A 14698-nucleotide genomic window follows, 5' to 3' on the forward strand; every position below is an offset into this window, starting at 1 on the left:
ACCTAAAGGCAAAGGAAACAGAATGTGGATAAAGTGTTTCTCCTACAAAAGTAGGAGACTTCACAACAATGGAGTACTTAAGTGTCAGAGATGTACAGCATGGAAACAGACCATTTGGTCCAACACGTCCATGTTGACAAGATATCCCAACCCCATCTAGTCCCACCTGACCCATATCCCTCCAAATCCCTTCCTATTCATAAATGAGATATCATGTTGCGGCTGTACAGGACATTGGTTAGGCCACTTGGAATATTGTGCAATTCTGGTCTCTTTCCCATCGGAAGGATGTTGTGAAACTTGAAAGGGTTCAGAAAAGATTTACAAGGATATTGCCAGGGTTGGAGGATTTGAGCTACAGGGAGAGGCTGAATAAGGTATGGCTGTTTTCCCTGGAGCATCAGAAGCGGAGAGGTGACCTTACAAAGGTTTATAAAATCATGAGGGGTATAGATAGGACAGACAGACAGTCTTTTCCCTGGGGTGGTGGGGGGGGGGGGGGGGGGGGGGGGGGAGGAGTCCTGAACTAGAGGGCAAAGGTTTAGGGAGAGAGGGGAAAGATGCTGGCAGTTGGGACTAGATCGAGTTGGGATATCTGGTCAGCATGGACGAGTTGGATTGAAAGGTCTGTTTTTGTGAAGTACATCTCTATGACTATGACTCTATGATAGATTCAGTGGATGCAGAAAGATGGTTTCCCCGACTTGTTGAATTCTGTACCCCACAGATTTGTAGAAGCTCAGTCATTAAGTGGAAAGAGACTGATGTAGTTAAACAGACATCTAATAAAAAATGTATATAAAAATAGGACAGGACTACAGCATTTAGGAAGATGTGGTGGAAGGGCCCAGATGAGCTGAATATCTTCCTCTTGCTCCCATGCTCTTTCAATAAGTCACAACTGAGCAAGATCTAAACATGGTTCCATTAAAATAATGGAACTGGACCTCCCAACAGCAATGGTCAAAAAGGTGGCATTTTTTTTGCCAAATAATCTTTATTGCTGTTAGTAATTGCTTCCAAGAGTACAGACTCTAGCTGCAAGGTAGTTTGAAATCAGTGTAAACAGTGAGCACAAAAACCTTTGCTATTGAGTGTTTTTGCCAGCATGATCTTTGCTGTTCCTTAATCCATGCATAGACTCAAATTATCTAAAATTCTCTTGGCCTTCAAAGTGGCAAGTTGCTTACCTTGTGATTTCAAAAAAATGTTTTGCAAACAAAAAATTATGTAGAGTAATGGAATTTGTTGCAAAAACAATCACTGCCACATTCAGGGACTACTTGTGCTGGTGCTCAATGGACTGGAGCTGCCTGATATAAATCACATGCTTACAGTTACTGACCTGCTTCAGAGTTTGAACTCTTACCTTAAATGCTTCATAAACGTAGAAAACTACGTATGACCATCTCTCACTTGTCAGATTGGTGACAGTGATGATACTAGATATGAAAGTGTACATCTACCTGAATGGGCTAATTTTAAAAAAGCTAAAGTTAATCTGCAATTGCAAAAAACAACATTTTCAATGCATATGGTTATCTTCCAAACACAGATATACAGTGCACATGACAAAATCTGATATATGTCAGACTGGCTTTCATTGAGGTGGTGGTATAGTAGTATCATTGGACTGGTAATGCTCTGTGGACAAGCATTCGAATCCCACTGTGGGAGCGGAAAATAAATATAATTAATAAGTCTAGACTTTTAAAGCTAGTCTCAGTCTTTAGCATGGTGACTATGACAAGGATCATTTGTAACCCATTGTCCTTTTTCTTTCCATAGTAGGAAGAGAGTTACCATTCTTACCTGACTTGACCTCCATGTGACTCATGAATCAACCAAATTGCTGTGTCTCAACTGCTTTCTGAAAAGAGCCTAGCAAACCACTCAGTTCAAGGGCAATAAATACTGGCCTTGCCAGTAACATCACATCCTATGAAAGTTTTTTTTTTAAACAAATAACTTACCAATTTGAAACCAGCAAGATTAATAAAGGCAAATGAAAAAAAGGCTCACCCAGATTCTTAAGTTCAGTTAACACTTGATCACTTCAAAAAGCTTTATTAAAAGCAAGGAACAACAAATTTGATGTTAAGCAGTTTGATAAATCTCTAAAATTAAAAATAAATTTTTGCTCAACACTTGGTTGAAAGTTAAATGGGATTTACAAATTATAAAAACAATCAACTGGTTTGCATGGCTTTTAATTTCTTTATTAAATATTACAATATAATGATTCTTCAATTCAATGAATCTCCATGCCCCAACATCTTGGGATTGGCTTTTCCACTTCAGTACTGCAATCATTTAGGGATAAATGAAGAAAACCTTAATTCAGTACTTCAACTAATTTTTTTTTAACATAAAAAAACTTTTCAGAATCAAAAATCTATGATGCCCTTCCTTCTACTCCATTTCTGAACAGGATTTAAAAAGTGAATGAGATGCTTTCACTTACAAGTTAAGCACATTTTAAGCAAAAGAAGCTTACTTTGCCTTTACAGTAGAACAATTCAAAATTGCCATGTTTCACTTCAGTTGACACAGGTAGCACCCAGGGCTTAAATTTTTGCTTATACAAAGGCAAGAGTTACAATATCCTGGCAGCTGGTTGAAAAAACTAAAAGTCCATCAACAATTCAAAAGTTTTAGTGTAACAAAGGAATACCAAGTTTGTTAAATACTACCATTCTGTATTTAATATGCATAGTGAATTGACCCTTGGTTTGAAAATGGAATACAAAACCCACTATTCATTAAATTCAGAAACAAAGTAGGTAGTGTATTCTATTAGAATAATTATAAAAAAGACATTGTTAAACTTAGAAAACGTTGTATGTTTTAAATACACAGTCCCACAATACCAACATATTAAAATTGGTCTCTTGGAGCATTTGGGAGAGGATGGTGAAAAAGGGCAAGGGATACAGCAATTCCATTGTAGTACTTAAAAACTCCAAGGTAATTTCTTCACAGGCAATTGAGAAATGGGTTAGAGAAATCAATGCATCTCAAAAAACTAATTAAGCCTGCACTGCTTTGTCTGCATACTTCTTCCTTTAGTTGTGTGACAAAGTCAGTTCAAGCATACTAGATATAAATCTGTACAATTTAAGAAAATTCATATAGACAAAGATTTGGAAAGAAGTTTGTAAGGACAGAAACAGTAAAGAGGAACACATGCACACTTTGTGGCCCCTGGGCGAATGACAGTTGAATTCGGTGGTCAACACAGTTACAATGCAAGTACGTTTAACAAATTTCAGATTCACAAATTGATGCTGATGACTTTTCAGCCTTGAGTTTTGGCAGTTTGTTCCTCCTTCTGCAAAGCTTGTCTCAAGGCTTTCAGGTTTTCTGTAGGACAAAAAGAAAAGACATTAACTAACTGCAACAGATGTAATATCAAGATGGGAAACAAAATTATTGGAATTGTATATGAATAAATTACAAGCCAGCTTTGATTTTGTCCATTGACAGTTTAAAAAAAAGTGTATAATCTGATGACCTTCCCCAATCACTTGTATTTAAATACCAACTTAACCTTAAAAAAAAGTACCAATTAAGAAACTAAATGGTATTCAATCAGCAATTAATTCCATAACCATGAAAGGACAACTGAGCCTATCTTAGGCAATAGTATATTCAGGTCTAAATTTAATCACAGCCCTTAAATATTCTAAGCAAAATAAAATATTCATCCTATCTTCATGCATGGAGCCAAGAACAAATTCTTGAGTAACAATTGTGCAAAGAGGAAATGAAGGTGTCAATTTACTTCGCGGCTTTGAGCTCATTACTGTACTGCTTCATTGCTGATACAAGCTTTCATGACACATTTTGTTAATAATTAATTTTGGCCCAGTGCTTGGACCACAAGCTAATATTGATGTGGTATTCATCAATACTAAGCAGCTTTAAAAGTGATCCAAGACAGTTTAATTTAACGTGTTCAATATGCATCACCTGGAATATACACCCCACAGACTTTCAAAGTACAGATATTGCTGAAACAACAATTCTGAAACTACTTATGCAAAGAAGGATTGAAACTCATCCCTACTTTATCAAAATGGATAATGGGCAACTCTGACAATGGACCAAAAAACTTTTAAAGATAGATTGTCCCCAGTGGGGTCAACACTAGTCTTCATTGAATGCTCCTTTCTGTCATGGGGAGGCCATGGTAAACTCATCGTTTTGTTACAAGAAAGCAGTAACATCAAGAACAACATCTCGCAGAAAATAATATCCTCTTTCCTATATTATAATTCTCAAACTTGGACTTGACTTTTATCCCTGAACTCCAACAGTAACCAAGAACAAAAATAAAAATGAATTTCAAATACCATTGAACCCACTATGAAAAGTGTGACTACAGTTGGTTTCCAAGAGCACAACAGCTGCATTCCTAACCAGAACGTAAAGCTCAATTACACAATATGATTAATTCATTCACAAACTCAATCTGATTTTCAATTGTAAGTGTTTTTAAAATCTAAAAAGGGGTTGGTTTTATGGTTAAAAAGTGAAACATCAGATTAAAAACAAACAAATTTGGCTTGTACATAGTCAAGTACACAAAATTTAGAAAAGCAAATATATTTAACAAAAAACGCTTTTAGAACCACCTCAGGCATGAAAGAAGAATTTGTGATACAAGAAATTCTGGAGTGATAACCGTGTTTTTGGGATAGGTCAAACTCATCCTAAAACAGTAGGATGAAACACAGATCCGTAAAAGCAGCTGCTTATGTTATGCCAGATTTCCTCCTTAGGTGTACTGTAAAATGGGTTGCTGATTTACTTTTGCCAGTGACCAATTTCATCCAGGTTTTTCTATTTAGAAACAATTTACTGGACTCCAGGTAATTTGAGGATGAGAACAAAGAGCAAATAGCAATTGAAACAGCACTAGAAGTAACAAATATTTAATCCTGCTGTTTGTCTTTGCACAGGCAGATGAGCTTCAGTTCGGTATACACATCCATTATCCCAAGAAGATACAAATTAAAAAACATACTGTTAAAATCTTGAAATATTTCTATCCTCTCATCCATGTAAGTTTGCAATATGTTGGCGTAATTTTCAACATTATAATCAGGTAGCTGAGTCATCTCCAGGAGTTTGTCATCTGCATCAATCCACAAATGCAGTTTCTGTAAGGAAAAAACACAACCCACTTTTTCTATGCATTTAAAAAATGATGCATGGTCACTTATGCTAGGATAGAGTTGGAAATTGGTACAAACATTTAAACACTCATATCTGGCAGAACTCTGAATGAAGAAAACTTAGCCGCAGTTCTTAAAACTCAGATTAAAAAGAATCATTTTTCCACCAGCAAACAGTCAAGATTGCACATCTGTATGTCATTGCAGTTTCCCCTACACCTCATACTGGACTCAAGTAATAAGCACTTACGGTTTTATTTAATTATGTTTCATAGCAAAAAAATATGGATGCTGAAAAATTTGGAACAAAATCAAAAACAGGAAGTGCTGGAGAAACTCAGTAGGTCTGCCAGCACCTGTGGAGAAAAGCAGACTTCACATTTTGTAGCATCTTGTCCATTTTTTTCTTCAAACAACAGATTTGACAGAGTATCAGTTGAATAATCAACAAAAGGGAAGCTGGTATTCTGTTTTGTTAAGAGTAGAGGATATATTACCAAAATGCTAATCTAATTTTCAGCAGAAAAGAGTTTATACTCCATTACATAATTGCACAAGTGCACAAGACACAAAATCAGTCATACAGGACAACACCATTTGGTCCAACTTCTCCATGATCAGGTTTCTCCAAAACTAAACTAGTCAGGTTTGCCTACGTTTGGCCCAAATCCCTCTAAACCTTTGCAGTTCATCATCATGTAAGTGTCCAAATGTCTTTTAAAATGTTGTAATTGAACTTGCCACTACTACTTCCTCTGGCAATTTACACATATGAACCACCTTTTGTGAAGTTGCTGAAGTCCCATTTAAATCTTACCTTAATTATAACCCCTAGTTTTGAACTCCCATACCTTAGGGAAAAGAACTTTGCTGTTCACATCATGTTCCTCATGATTTTATAAAATCTAGGTGTTTAGGGATGATCTATGTTCCAATTAAATAAGTCTCAGGCCAATCCAGTCTCAATAACTCAAACCCTCCAATCTCAGTAACATTCTGGTAAATCGGTTCTGAACCCTCTCCAATTTAACTAACATTCTTCCTGTAGCAGGGCTACCAGAACTGTACACAAAAGCAGCCTAACCATTGTCCTATACAACCACAACATGTCCCAACTCCGATTGTCAATGGCTCTGAGCATGAAGACAAGCATGCCACATGACTTCTTTACCACCCTATCTTCCTGTGAAGCAACTTTTAAGTAACTTTGCACCTGAACCCCAAGATGTGTCAAAACAGATTAATTAAAAAATCTTAAAAACCAGAAGATATTGGAGATTCTAGCAGCTTGTGTGGAGTTCTTCAGCAGAATGGGGGAACACAGCAGAAATAGATACGTTAGAGACTTAATATGAACAAAAGAGGTGGTGTATTTTGAGAGATCTAATATGGGAGGGAAGCCTACCACAAGTGGTGGAACCCTTAGTAGCATCAATCTAAGGAAGGATCTTGGTATACAGGTCCACAGTTCTGAAAGTGGCAACACTAGTGGATAAAAAAGGTGGTTAAGGTGGCACATGGCATGCTTACCTTCAAAATCAGTTGGGACATAATATAAAAAAGGCAAGTCATGTTGCACCTGAATTGAACTTAAGTTATGACACATTTAGAATATTGTTACATACAGCTTTGGCTGCTGCACTACCAGAGAATGTGAAGACTGAAGAAAAAAAAAAGGGTACAGAAATAGTTTACCAGGATGTTGCTTGCTTTGGAGGGTCTTAGCTACAAAGAGAAGATAATTGTTTTTGTTTGAAAAGGCAACCGGAGAAGCTTACAAAATTAGCAATGTTTAAGAGACATCTTGACAGATACATGAATAGGTAGACAGTAGAGGGATATGGACGTGTAGAGGCATTAGTTTTCAGTTTTAATACGTGTTGGCAGAGTCTTTGTGGACCAAAAAGATCTGCTCCTGGTATTGTACAGTTTTGCTCCAGAGCAAGCAGAGACAAGCCCTGCCAGCCATTTGCAGGTAATAGCAGACCATTGCAGTATCTTGCTAAGCATAACCACGGACCAACACAGAAGTGTTCTTTCATAGGATAGCACTGAAGAGACAGCATACACTGGGGATCAAGCCTGGGATCCTCATTATGTCAATTGCTCAGTAAGTCACTTGCCATCTAAAGCTAAAAGGAACAAGTCAAAATTTTGAGTTGGGTGAAAAAAATCTAATTCATACCTGTTGAATTTCACGATGTTCATCCACCACTTGCTCTTCTAGTTCAATTATGTGAGCAACATCTACATGCAAGTCACAAATCTTTGATGGTGCCTCCTTAAAAATGGAAAGACAATCAAGACAACAATTGTATAAGCAAGAATTCAAGTTCATTTATTTTTGAAGTGTGCGCATATAGCAAAAGGTCAGTGCTGGTTAACATTTTTGTAGTAAAATGTTAATAGTTCAAACATTAAGTGTAATTTAAAAATTACACAAAGTGTACAGTACTGACTCCAAAGCAAAATATTTCAGATTTTCACAATTCTTGGCAAGAGCCAAAAAAAAGTGCTGAAAAAAATCCAACTCTGACAACATGCAAAAAACAGGACACTGAACAAAAATAAATTGACAAAATGTCAACTTTCTCTCAGCTGTCTGACCTGCTGAGTTTTACCAATTCTATGTAAAATAGAGCACAGCCTGAATGAAGGGTGAATCATACTTAATGAAACAAAAGTAATCTTAACACTACATTGAACAAATGTAAGCACGTGTGCAGAACATCATGAAGACAGGCACGAGCATCATGCATATGCATAACAGCAGAGATTTCAGTGTGCACATTGGTATATGTGCAGAACAAAGTGCACAAACTGATCCCTGCTGGAATTGCACTATTGCCAATGGGGAGGGTAAGCATTCGCCAAAATACCATTCTCTCATTCTCCAGTGATGTTATAGCCAAATCGCGCAGCCAAAATGTGCATTATCTCAGAATTACATGCAGTCCATTTTGGACCACAGCAAGATCCACGAAGGAGATTCTCGTTATATTGCTGGAATCAGTTCATTGTAGAGAGTCAATAAAAGGATTTACTGAAAGTGGAAATCTGACCTGTTGGGTGGGGGTTTCATTTCCAACGCTTGATGGAAATGACGACAACAGCATCAGTTACGATTCTTGCTCTCATTTTAAATTTGTATTTTCAGGTCAATTAGCCGGTTTTGATTTCTAGCAATTCATGCTTTTGTTTAAATTCACATACTGATTAACAACACAGCATTATAAAGTGGAGAATTAACAACATAGCAGCTTCATTTTTTGGCAAAGAATTAAGGACAAATCAAATGTTGAACAATGTAATTAAAGAAAATACAAAAGTCAGAGGGTGTTGTATTTAAAACAATAGAGAGATGCAGTCTAGCCAGAGCACCGAAACTGGGTTGTGCCAAATGAGAATATATTTCAAGCACCAGAAGAAGGAAGTGAAAGATCCAATTTTACATGGTTAAAAAGTTGGGCTTTTAAGTCTGGAAAGACTAGCACAGAAGTGTAATGGCACAGGAGGGCAACACGCAGCATATTATACTTGCACTAGGTCATTTCCTTGTGCCAACCTCCTACTCCATACCCTTGTACAGTAGCGCCTCAACATAGCAACCTGTTCACATATGTACAATCTGGTTCGTAAACCGATTTGTAAAATTTTGCTTCAACATACGTATGAAATTCAAGGTACGAATGCAAAAAGTCCGTGCGAGACATGGTTTCATTGTTCTGCTTTGCTATGTGCTTGAACGCAAAAGCTCTTGGGCCCTGCGCGATCTCATTCAGTTAGTCTTTGGCACATGCACTGTGAACAGCCGTCCAAGCATTCTTATGCTATTTGAACAATGGGAAAAATTGATTCAGTTCGCAAACTAAGTTCTGGAATGGATTAAGTTCGTAAGTCGAGGCGCTATTGTACATGTTTATCCAAATAATCAATGTTGTTGTGAAAGCTTCAATTGGACCTACCTCCACCACATTTTCAGACAAATGCATTCTACACCCTAACTACTCACTGAATACAATGAAATAGAACTATATTTGCCAAGTTAATGGAATTTAAATAATGAGATATTCTGAGAGATTAGGATGCAACATAATAACTTCTGTTTTCTTTGTTTGCATTTTATTAATAATTAGAAAATACTGCTATGACAATTGTAAAGATGCAGAACGAGGAATAGGAGTCAGCCATTCTGTCGTCAAACATTCAATAGGATGATTGGCACTCACATCCATTTTCCTGACCCCTCTCAATCCTCAACTCCCCTACTGATCAATCTGACCCTTAAATATACATAAGGACTCCGCCCTACAGCCCAGTAGAAAGGAATTACTCCTTATTTCAATCTTAAAATTAGCACCTCCTAATTCTGAAACTATACCTTCTAATCCAAGACTTGAGGAGAAACATCCTCTCTGCATTTATACTAAGCCCCTTAAGAATCCTACATGCTTCAATGAGATCACCCTTCATTCTAAAATCCAATGAGTCAAATCCCAACCGGTTTAACTTTTATCCTTAATCTGTTTAAACTGCTGGGTGAAGTAAAGGAGGCTAGCTGGCTGTTATGGAGGTTCTGTCCTCAACTATATATGGACTTAAATTGAAAATACATTATGCACGTTGGACGACATTACGAAACACCCTTAAAATCATTAAATTTTATTTTTATATTCAGAAACTTTACTGATTTAAAAGCTACTTCATGCCAGTACGAAATAACATGCATTCAGTTGTAAATCTAAAAAGTGACAAAATAATCAAAGAGCAATTAAATCAGAAGTTGCTTATACTTATATACAATAATGTAAAGGAATACTAAAATAAACTATTCTGAAAAGACAAAAGAAAACATGTTGCTGAATGAGCTAAGGTACAATTTTTTGATGTTATGCTTATGTGGAGCAGTCTCAGTGAAAAGATCAGGCATGATCTTACTGAACAGCGGAACAAGCTTGATGGGCCAGGTAGGCTACTCCCATTTCTTAAGTTCAGATACTTCTTTTGAACTTTGTCCTTTCTCCCTTTCACTGTAAAAGGAAATTTCATAGAATATTATCACATTGGCCTTTTGAATGGCTCAACTGAACTTGCTTCTACCATACCTTCAGCCAGTGCATTCCATACACCAACTACTTGGACTGAAAATGTTCACACCACTCTGCTCGCTTTTGCAAAATCGCTAGAGTCTACACCTTCAACTTTCTTCCTTTTACTAACAAAGTTTCTCCCTATCTATTCCATTTAAGCCACTCAAGATTTTGGAAACCAGATTTGCTCTTAGCCACTTTCAAGAAAGGAGAACAGTCCCAATCTCTTAGATCTATTCTCAATGCAAATTTCTCATCCTTAGAAGTGATTTACAAGAATCTTTCCATGTTCTCTACTATGCATTCACAACACCACCGTAGGAGCAAAAATTAGGCCATTCAGCACATCAAGTATGCTCCGCCATTCAAATTATGGCTGATAAGTTTTTCAACCCCATTCTCCCAGTAACCCTTGATCCCCTTGACACTGAAGAATCGGAATCTTAAATATTCGAGGTGACTTGGCCTCCATAGTTTTCAGTGGCAATGAATTCCATAGATTCACCATTATGGCTGCAATATTTTCTTAGTTCTCAAATAAAAAGGAGTTCTCCTTACTCAAAAGGCTATCCCCTCTGTCTTTCCTACCAATGGAGGCATCTCTCCAACATCTTCTGTCCAGGTCATTCAACATTCTATGCTTCAATTAGATTCCTCCTCATCCTTCTAAACTCCATAGAGTTCCTTTAAGCTAAGCTTTTTGGTCCTGGGACCATTCTCATGAACCTCCTCAGAACACACCTCCCTCTTGAGATATGGGGCCTAAAACTGTGCACAATACTCCAGATATGGTATAACAAGAGCCTTACAGCCTCTGAATATAAAAGCAGGGATATACTTCCAAGTCTTCAAAATAAATGCCATCTTTGTGTGTGCGCCTTCATAATTATTGACAACCTGTAAGTTTATCTAGAAATAATTCAGGATTAGAACTAAAGTCTCTTTGCACTTCAAACTTCAGAATTTTCTCCTCATTTAGAAAATAGTCCAAGTACTAAGGTCTCATGCATTTTAAACAAATTCACTAAAAATCTTAAAGCTGTACCTTCCAAACTCTCAACCCTCTAGAAGGACAAGGGTAGCACATACATGTGAACACCACCACTTGCTAATTCTTCTCCAAGCCACTCACCATCCTGACGTGGAAGTATTTTTACTGATTCTTTACCATCACTGGGTCAAAATCCTGGAATGCACTCCAAGGGCATTGTGGGTAAACTTGAAACACTGACTGCAGTGATTTAAAAACCTGAGCTTCTGACAGGCACCTCCCCACACAGGGCTGAAAAGAATCACTTCACTTCTGCACTCTCTTTATTAATAAAGTATGGACACTGCATTCTTTACTTATTGCTCTTTCCAACTGTCCTGCCACCTTCAGTGATCTGTCCACATATATACTCTGGTTCTTTTTAGAATTCCTTCCTCTAACTTACATTGAAAGACAATGTTCTACCAAAATGCACCACCTCACATGCCCATTCATGCCACCAACATGTCAATTTACTCATTGAACAGTCTTCAGACAGGTGAATGATCTCATTAAAATCCCAGAGAACCGTATATGCCTTACTTGTATTTTGAACAGGATAACATTTCAAACTGGGTAACCAAATATCAATTACAAAAAAAAAGAAAGTGTTCCACAATAGAAGAATGGTCAAAAGACTAAACAAAAATGAATAAAATTAGTTAAGGACATACTCCTGCAAACCAGCAGAAAAGTCTGCTTTATGCTTGAAGAATTTTTAAATACATTCTCAAATCCTCACTTGGTGTGCCTTACAGTAAAAATAATGTTAGAGTCCAATATATTCTCAAAATATTTCTAAAGAAAGTCATTCTAAACTGTACTTACATTTTCCTTACAGAGCAACCGAATGTCAGACTCCAAGGATTCATTGAATCCTTGCTCTTCAGGTATTGTGGAACATACTGGCTGATCGGAAACCTCCTCAACACCAAGTTCTTTCACCCTTGAACAAACAAAATGAATATTTTTGGCAATTACTTAAAAGCAAAAAGAAAATAACAACAGATACTTAATTACAAGTTAGGCTATTACATTTCACCTAGTTCTATATTAATGATCAGCAAATTTACATTAATTGGGGAAAGTATTACTGAAACAAAAATTAGCAATCTAGAATTTACAATTCCATCATTATGATCAGAGGTAAACATACTTGAAATTCAACCTCAAAAAACAAATGGCAAAAATCATTGCAAGGTTAACTACTGCAGACCAACTCAAATCAATAGCCTTCACCTCTTTCCATCTCAAACAGACTCTGCAAAAGCATCGACAGATATAGAGTATGTTTAAGAAGCTTTTAATAGAACAAGCCATTGGCTGCATTAGAAAATAAACTTGTACCAATAAGGCATGACCTCATTTGCTTTATTAGCTATTTGAAATTCAATTATCATCGCTTAAGCAGTTACCTGTCTGCATATCTCAATGTATTTAATGTGTGTTCACAAGAATTTAATCCCGGTGAGATCATTGCAATCTGGAAAAAAATTTCAGCAAGATCAATAAATACTCATATGAACTGATACAAATGCAAGATCCCAAAATATAACATCATTTTCAGTTAAGGGTACAGTTCCATGCTACAGGCAAAGCCATGTTAGAAGGACAGAAGCTCTCTCATGAAAGCACCAGGTCTGACCTATAAGCAAATCCAGGTCCACAGCAAAATGCTAGATTAAACTGCTCTGGGCAGCCAGAGATAGCTGATAAAAGGCTGGTCTGACCAGTGATGCCCATATCCCGTAAAATGAATAAAAACAAAGTCAGTGCCAAAGCAAAGTCTCAAATCTGAGATAGCTGGCAAAGTCTGCACTCAAATTGAAGAAATTGGCACGTTTGGATAAAAGTAGATAATATAGGCTGCTTTGTTTCTGCTCAAGACAAGCTGACTGGACAGGGCCCAGATTCTTGTCAGCCTTTACAGACTCTGGTTGGACCACTAGCAAATTACAATAATTATTTCCCAAAAGCAGGTTTTGCTCCCGGTCACTTTGTCAAACTCTGCTGGATACACACATAGACAATGATTTGATTTTGATATTCTCTCATGTGGATTGTCACATGCTGATTGTTCGCTTACATTATTGATATTTATTTGAATAGTTTTTCAAAGGGCTGGAAGACTCATTACCAACACCTATTTGAAAAAGGCAACATTTATTTCCCTACAGATTGCACAAAAGCAATATCAATGGTTCATGACAGTGTGCAAAGTAGTCACTCAGGACACCATGTACCCCACAACTGGATTTTCAGGATTTCATTATGAAACTGGATATTTAAGAATTAAGTGTTTAAAGTACAGACAGAAAGATGATAAAAGTTGTAATTTAAAATTAATTGCAAATTGAACTTAAATGAAATATTTGTGCGTTCCCCATCATTTGCTCATCTCCCATAAATTGTTTCTAATTAACGCCTTAACATGTAAGAGACGATAAAGATATGAGAACAATTAATCAAGGAGTACAATAGCATTAGTTAGGTGAGGCATCCAACGTCCTGCACCAAAATATCACACAGCAAAGCAGTTTGATGGCAAAACAAACCTTGCTGTTCCACACAAATAACAGTGATCAATTCAGTACATTTTCCATTACCCACTTTTGGCTTGAATGTAAAATGCCTTTTGTCCAAAATGTTTAATATCTGTAAAAATTAAAGATGTACTGTGTGTAACAGACTTCAGAAATAAACAGACTTACCATGCAAGTTCTCGAATTTTCACCAATAAACGAATCTCTGAGAACTAGGGTCAGCTTGCTTGCTCGAAATGGTGTATAGTTATTATTCTGCCCAAGTGATCGAATGCACTCCTAGAAGACAACGAAATCGGAGAAAAAAAAAATCCACATTTTAAATTGAGCAATGAAATCCTTGACACTGTCCAAGCTGTTTTCCTGAGAACAAAAATTACACGATGGGGTGTAAATCAGGTTTGAAATGACATTTTGGTGCTGAATGCCAAATCAACATGATCCTATTGAATGACGAAGCAGGTTTGAGGGGCCGAACACCCTATTCCTGGTCCTATTGGTTATGGTTTTAATAGTTCACTTGTCAAGTAAACAAGCCAGCCAAGCATCATTAGATTGGCAGCACTTAGATTACCCATGACACTGGATCAGTGCTGGAGAAGCATCCTCAGAAAAATTGAAATTTAAACAAGCCAGTCAGATGTACAGCATGGAAACAGACCCTTCAGGTAAAAAATGAGGTCTGCAGATGCTGGAGATCACAGCTGAAAATGTGTTGCTGGTTAACTTGTCCATGCTGACCAAATATCCTAAATTAATCTAGTCAATCCCATTTGCCAGCATTTGGCCCATATCCCTCTAAACCCTTCCTAGTCATATACCCATCCAGTGTGTTAATTTACTTACGTTTGAGAA

General features: G+C 37.0%; 1 protein-coding gene across 2 annotated transcripts in view; it reads right to left on the minus strand.

Annotated features, from left to right (window-relative positions):
• Positions 1 to 2171: 2171 nt before the first annotated feature.
• The window catches only part of kif2c (kinesin family member 2C), a 65239-nt gene continuing 52712 nt past the window's right edge, over positions 2172 to 14698 (minus strand). For both annotated transcript variants that reach the window (XM_060829875.1, XM_060829876.1), the window contains 6 exons: positions 14012 to 14122; positions 12716 to 12783; positions 12129 to 12246; positions 7366 to 7461; positions 5030 to 5165; positions 2172 to 3363 (listed from right to left, as the gene is read on the minus strand). In XM_060829875.1, coding sequence (XP_060685858.1) covers positions 3299 to 3363; positions 5030 to 5165; positions 7366 to 7461; positions 12129 to 12246; positions 12716 to 12783; positions 14012 to 14122 — 594 coding nt within the window. In that variant the 3' untranslated portion in view covers positions 2172 to 3298. The remainder of the gene's footprint in view (positions 3364 to 5029; positions 5166 to 7365; positions 7462 to 12128; positions 12247 to 12715; positions 12784 to 14011; positions 14123 to 14698) is intronic.

This window comes from Hemiscyllium ocellatum, chromosome 9, assembly GCF_020745735.1.
Source record: "Hemiscyllium ocellatum isolate sHemOce1 chromosome 9, sHemOce1.pat.X.cur, whole genome shotgun sequence".
NCBI lineage: Eukaryota > Metazoa > Chordata > Chondrichthyes > Orectolobiformes > Hemiscylliidae > Hemiscyllium > Hemiscyllium ocellatum.